At 41.3% G+C, this 7,253-nt stretch overlaps 1 protein-coding gene across 4 annotated transcripts in view; it reads left to right on the forward strand.

The window, feature by feature from the left end:
- APP (amyloid beta precursor protein) overlaps positions 1-7,045 on the forward strand; it is a 142,577-nt gene extending 135,532 nt beyond the window's left edge. For all 4 annotated transcript variants that reach the window (XM_083500351.1, XM_083500352.1, XM_083500353.1 and 1 more), the window contains 2 exons: positions 2,452-2,598; positions 5,769-7,045. In XM_083500351.1, coding sequence (XP_083356477.1) covers positions 2,452-2,598; positions 5,769-5,870 — 249 coding nt within the window. In that variant the 3' untranslated portion in view covers positions 5,871-7,045. The remainder of the gene's footprint in view (positions 1-2,451; positions 2,599-5,768) is intronic.
- The last annotated feature ends 208 nt before the right edge of the window (positions 7,046-7,253 follow it).

A 7,253-nucleotide genomic window follows, 5' to 3' on the forward strand; every position in this document is an offset into this window, starting at 1 on the left:
ACTAAAGCCAAATGTGAATCAACCCAGAATATATCCTGGTCATTCTCTGTGTCTGAAACGGCCTTCTTGTTTTCTTAAGGAATAAAGTGTACTGGAGTATTTGACTTCAGATACTGAAATTTGAAAGGTTTTCTTTTTGGAACCTATTCTTGAAGCTAAATGGTGCTGAAAATTAAAATTAGCGTGGGAATCCAATTTGCATTAGGGATAGATAATTGTTCTGTGCAAAAATAATAATAATAATCAGCTCTTAGATTCTGGGGATCAAAAATTCCCAGTGCTAGAAAAAAAAATCCAAAATGCATTAGCTCTCCTGTGTAAAATGCTAGCCTGCAAGGCTCACAAGAGTTAGCATGTTTATGAGTCATTTAAGGGAGGACTTGTTTTGAAAAGGCGTGGGGAGAGGAGGGAAAGTGTATTTCAGTTCATTTACTTCTATTTTATTCTCTTTTAATTATATGGGAGCTAGTATGCAATGGGGAACAACACTAAAAAGAGAATTTAAACCTGTTTCCTCCCCCTACTGTGCTGGGGTGTGTGTGCAATTCAAACAGAAATGCATTGTACAGTTTTAAAAACAAACACTCTTCTTGAAGGCACAATATTGTTCAGTAACAACCCTCAATATAAATAAATTAATCTGTGTGTTTTTGTTTCTATTCTACACCAGTTTTGTTTTTGTTTTAATCATAGTGCAGGGTAGGGAGTAAGTAGAAGAATAGCACTGAAACGTAAATAAATAAAATAAAAATTTGTCCAGTAGCACCTTAGAGACCAACTACATTTGTTCTGGGTCTAAATCTCTTATGATTATTGATAGGTCTGTGTTGTTGTTCTTTGGCAAGCTGGTTAACCTTGCAGTTCAGTACTTGAGCTCAGCATACTCTCAGCACATTATAGGCTGATCTTTGGAACCGATTTTATCTACTGTCATAGGTGCCTGTGGCTCCACAAGAGTGGCCCTTATCCTAATTGACAATTGATGGTCACACAGTTGAGGGTTTTGTCAGATTGGGAAGTAGAAATATCCTCACCAATTTCCTTAATGGTCCATCACCTTTGGACAGGATCCCAATGGTCTGTAATGAAGACTCTACTGCTCAGATATATCTGGCAGTTGAGAATAGCCCTTGTTGACATCTATAGTGCCAGAAAAGAGGCCGACATAGGAGAAAGTTTTTGGATTCTTGTTCAGTCTCTTTTGGTGACTTTTGAAAGTGAACAGATTGAGTTCTTTATTGTGAGCCTGAGTAGGAAGAAGGCCTGGGGAGCTCCCTTCTTCGCACCCGGGTTCCTCCTACAATGCAGCTAGGAATGGACGGAGCCAACCATTTCAGTTTCTATATCTTAAGTTCAGTTCTCCCTGCTTCCACATCAATTTGCAAAGCCTGGGTGAGAATTGGTGTGCATGTTTGCGTGCCCTTCTCCTAATAGACACATTTTTGCAAGCAGTTTCTCCTAATGTAATGTGTCTTGAATGTTGTTTTCACAGACACACTTGTTTTTCTTTACGTTTGCTCTGATATATGCTTCTTTGTATGCATTGCACAGCGCAACAAAATATGTTTTATGGAATCAATGTCTTGAGCACACAAGCAAAGTCTGTCCTGGTAGGGAACTCCTCTCAACCTGCCATCCAACAATGCAGAAGGAGACTTTGCTCGTGTGCTCAAGACATCGATTCCATAAAACTTATTTTGTTGCACTGTGCAAAATATGAGCAAGCCAGGGCTGAAATGATACTACCCTTGCTGGTACCTTTCCCGGGAAAATCAGAGGCTCACTATGTCAGGTTCCTATTGGAAGACCGGACAAATGCTAGAACATTAGCAGTGGCAAAGTTTTTATCGGTGGTTGCAAGAACCAATGATCCCTATATTCTGAACAAAATGCTTGTTTAACCTGGAGGTAGGCTGAATGAATTGTGTATTTCTTTGTAACGATTTGTTGGGTCTCTGGACCATAATAAAGATCGTTGTTGTTGTTGTTGTATGCATTGCCTGGCTGGAGAACTGCATTACAAAATGGGGAGAAAAGTGCATTTTGAAGGATAGATGGGTTTGGTTTGGTTTACGTATTGTTCCATGAGGTGCAAACTAGGTAGGTTCATATTAAAATGCAAGCTGAACAAATTTCTTTTCCCACTTCCCTGTCCACATCCTAATACCAGCCTTGTGGCTCCAGATTATCCCAACTTCACATATGCATTTCTCTGTGTTGCAGATGGGATGCTAGCAGTTTCAGATTCTATTCTCCCATGTTACATGAAGAGAAACCATAATACTAATTTACCTCTTAAATGGAAACAAAGTTTAGGTATTTTATTGAGCACCGCTCACAAACCATTGGATTGTTGAGAGAATTTTTCTTTTGTTTGGCAAGGTGTAAAATGCACAAGTAACAAGTTGCCTAACTCAGTAACTAACTTGCCATTTTTAAATTTTATTTTAGGTATTCTTTGCTGAAGATGTAGGTTCGAACAAAGGTGCCATCATTGGACTAATGGTGGGAGGTGTTGTCATTGCTACAGTAATTGTCATCACTTTGGTGATGCTTAAGAAGAAACAATATACCTCTATCCATCATGGTGTAGTGGAGGTAAGTGAAAGTTACTAATAATTATTCTGTGAATGGACAATAGCAGCCAAACAGAGCTTATTCCCTTCTATGAAGTCAACTGGATTGCTCCATTTTCTGACTGGATTCTGTTTTCCGGTTGCAAAACCAGTTTGGCTTATGGAGGGGGTGGGGCGCAGGGGAAATAATACTGTGAGTCTGATTTCAAATTGTAATTATAAAATTATATCAAATGCTGCTGCGGTGCCAGAACAGACTCCCCCTTTCTCTCCTTTTCCCTGTGGTCATCTATGTACCAAAGAACTGGAGGGACTCTCTGAAGCAATTTGGGGGGGGGGGGCACTGCAGTGGGTAGGATAGGAAGGGACAGTCCTGTAACATGACTGGAACTTTGCTCTCACAGCATTGGATACAAACATGAAGCCATAACTAGTTTTGTGGTGTGGTTTACATGGTCCCTGTTGCCAGGTCCCAAGGATATGCTGGAGAACTCTGTTGAGTGACATGCTAACTTTTGCATCTGCAGGGGAAAAAAACATTAAGGGATGTTTAAATGGGAACAATTCAAGCAATTGGCCTGTAGACAGTCTCAAACCCCAGCTACAGCTAATGGGTTGAAAGCAGAATGTGACCGATCCATACCAAGTCTGTAGAGTGTTATGGATTATTTCATTATGAACTGATAGGTAAAGCAGAACAAGAGCTGAAGATTGTCAATATAGATTTGTTCAAGCTGCTGCTGAGCACATTCTTATGTAGGGGATTTGAGCGTAGCGCTGGGAAGCCGTGACATTCTCTAAGGACACCCAAAACTTGATGGATTGGAATGGCTAATATAGCTAGGCTGAGCATTCCTCTGCTTCTTGAAAAAGCTTAAATGGGGGGGGGGGGCACGTTCTATCAATGGCAGGTTTGGGACCTTTTTCAAAATGTAAGAATTGTTCTTATTTTCCTAGTGTGGAAATGGGTAGGGGTCAATGGGGACATGGAGCCTTTCTGGTTGTGCCAGAAGCGGTTTAGTCATGCTGGCCACATGGCCCAGAAAGCTGTCTGTGGACAAACGCTGGCTCCCTCAGCCTGAAGCGAAATGAGCGCCGCAACCCCATAGTCACCTTTGACTGAACTTAACCGTCCAGGGATCTTTTATTTCAAAATTTTAAAATAAAGCTGATAAAGGCATAGATAGAATACATAGCAGAAGTACAGATACCTGCTCTATTTCAGCAGTTAGTGAGAGTATCAGTTGTGCTAAGTATGCAGAAATTATTTTCCCAGAGCAGGATTTTTTTTATTTTTTTTGAATTAATGAACATTTGAAGCAGCTGTGGGGAACCTTTAGCCCTCCATATGTTGCTGGACTCTCGTTCTTATCAGCCGGGAGCTGGCCAACGGCCAGGGATGATGGGAGTTGTTGTTCAGCAGCATCTGGAGGGCCAAAGGTTCCCCACACCTGATCTGAAGACTGCTGAGACGATAGAATTTCACATGATCACAATGTCATTTTTTGTGAGCAATAAAAATTAACCCTTGAGCAGTATATTCTCTGCAGTGCTTCACCATAACTGCTGCATTTTTTCTATGGACACCAAGAATGACTATTCCAGTGGGAATGTATGCAAGTGACTATAGAAATTAGACTTTTCTTAAGTTAAAAGTTAGGAATTAATTGGTGGTGCCTTTGGGACCATTTGCCACATTTTATTTTATATTGTTGTGATTTTGCTGTTTTATTACTTAATATGAATAAAGGTAAAGGGACCCCTGACCATTAGGTCCAGTTGCGGCCAACTCTGGGGTTGCAGTGCTCATCTCGCTTTATTGGCCGAGGGAGCCGGCGTACAGCTTCCTAGTCATGTGGCCAGCATGACTAAGCCGCTTCTGGCAAACCAGAGCAGCACACGGAATCACCGTTTACCTTCCTGCCAGAGTGGTACCTATTTATCTACTTGCACTTTGACGTGCTTTCAAACTGCTAGGTTGGTAGGAGCAGGGACCGAGCAACGGGAGCTCACGCCGTCACGGCAAGTCCTAGGCTCTGTGGTTTAACCCACAGCGCCACCCGCATCCCACTTAATATGAATACCATCCTTTTAAAACAAGTTTAATGAATCCAGTTCAAATGAACAAGACTCTTAATCTCAGGTTTGTGGGTTCAAGTCCCACATTGGGCAAAAGATTCCTGCACTGCAGAAGACCCTTGTGGTCTCTTCCAACTCTACAAATCTGTGATTCTGTGAACTAAACTAACATAGTTGATAAGGTACCTCAGTTCAACTGTAACATGCAGTATATAAATCCTTTTATAAATAAAAAGATATGTTTAGAACAGAGGGTTTGAACCCACTCTTCTGAATCTGTGAACATGCAAGGGGACAGCAGCATCAAGCCTGTCAGCAGCATGCATACACTCTTTGTGTGCTTCACACACAAAGGACTCCTCAAAACTTAACCCAGGCATAGGCAACTCGCCCTCCAGATGTTTTGAGACTACAACTCCCATCATCCCTGACCACTGGTCGTCAGCTAGGGATGATGGGAGTTGTAGTCCCAAAACATCTGGAGGGGCAGGTTTGCCTATGCCTGACTTAACCTCAAGAAGAGCCCCTGCTGGATCATGGCAGAAGCCCATGAAGTCCAGTATCCTGTTCTCCCTCACATTGCCTTTTCACAATGGCACTGAGTGTGTTGTTCCCAGAATACACATCAGCATTGGTGTCTATTGCTAATCTGTGAGATTCTGTGACTGGGGAACTGTACTATGTACAGTCAATGTACACACCTACTGCCTCTCCCACACCCCTAGTCTTTCATCATGACTTGTGAAAGAGGTTGTTCTGCAAACTGTCAGGACACTGATCCTCAGCAGAGACCCTGGTCTGCTGGCTTCGAAACGTAGGAAGATTCTTGATACTGAGTCAGACAGTTGGTCCATCTCTTTTCTACAATAACAGGCAGGGTTTCAGGCAGTGTTCTTTCCCAGCCCTACCTAGAGATGCTGGGGATTGAACCCAGGATGTTCTGCTTGCAAAGCAGATGCTTTACCACTGAACTACAGCCACGGAGCTTCAAAGAGTTGACCAGGAGGTGGGGTGGGGGGGACAACCCTATTTCTTCCATTTACACTGTCAACGTGAGAGTTGTGTGCTGCCCATGTGGGACCGTGACTCTGGTCTTCCTTCTACCTGCCTTAGGTGGACGCTGCAGTGACACCAGAGGAACGCCACCTGTCCAAGATGCAACAAAATGGCTACGAGAATCCAACCTACAAGTTCTTTGAACAGATGCAGAACTAGAACACCACAGCAGCCTCATGAGTTGGACAGCAAAATGATTGCTTCACTGCCCATTGGTGTTCAGTTAGAGAATAATGTGGAAACAAGCAAGAACGAACAAACACTTTGTTTTATTATTTACTCATTATCGCCTTTTGACAGCTGTGCTGTAACACAAGTAGATGCCTGAACTTGAATTATAAAATCAGTAATGTATTCTTCTCTCTCTTTACATTTCAGTCTTTACACTACATTATTAATGAATGTTTTTTGTGTACTGTAAAGTTTAGCTGTACTTAACTAGTGCATGAATAGCTTCTTTCCCAATTATTTATCATATAGCTCCTTTAGCCAGTTGTATATTATTCTTGTGATTTGTGAAGGGGGGGAATTAAGTCCTAATTGAAATATGCTTTAAGAATCGATGGGGGATGCTTTCTGTGTACGTGGGGTTGAGCTGCTTCTCTTTGCTGAGTTTTCCTTTTTCTGATCACTATGCATTTTAAGGTCAAGATGAATTTTTCTTCTTTCTTTTTTTAGAAAAGTATTCCAGATGAGTTGAAATTATTTTCCTCTGCAGTTGCATTTTATTGTACAGATTGTTGCTTCTGCTGTATTAGTGATGTAGAAATCATGGGAATACACGTTTGTTTCTTTGTGCCTGTTTTATGTGCACACCTTAGGCATTAAGGGGATGAACTTTCTTTTCCCATGTATCTTTTCATATTTTAAAAAAATAAAAGGAATCCTTGTTAATTGTGAGCACTTTTATAGGGGGGCGGGGGGAAGTGCCTGCTGGTTGAAAAATTAACAGGGATCCTACAAGCGTTTCTGCAGGATGATTGTACAGAATCATTGCTTATGAACTGATAGCTTTCTACACTGTGTTACATAAATAAATTACAAATAAAACCAATGGGCAAGAGTTTTATTTGAATGAAGAACTAAGTATTTTGGGGGTGACTTTAACAGTGACCATCAAATGTTCAAACATAGGGGGTTGGGTGGTGGTTAGTTTTTGTTCTTTTTCTTCCTTTCCAAATAGATCTGATTCATAGATTTCCCATTTTGAATATAGTGGAACAAAACAGCGGTGGGTGAGAGGGCTGTTTGCTTGGGCATGCCTTCCCTCTAAAATGTCTTTTTTTCAGTTTGTATAATAGTGTTTTAATGTAAATAAATACATTCCTGGAGGAGCTCCATTGTAGTGGTGTGAGTCTGTAGCAGTTACCTTGAATTTTCTGCTTGATGGTTTGTATAGGTTGTACATTCATTACAGAATTCAGTACTCAGGCTTCTCCAACAAGCGTAGAAAGCAGGAAACTGTTCGCTGAATGGCACTCTTCAAGTTGTTAGAACTTGTGCAGCGCTATTGGTTTCCTATTGAAATTGGAAATACAATAG

The sequence above is a fragment of the Podarcis liolepis genome, assembly GCF_965112155.1.
Source record: "Podarcis liolepis genome assembly, chromosome: 4".
NCBI classification, from domain to species: domain Eukaryota; kingdom Metazoa; phylum Chordata; class Lepidosauria; order Squamata; family Lacertidae; genus Podarcis; species Podarcis liolepis.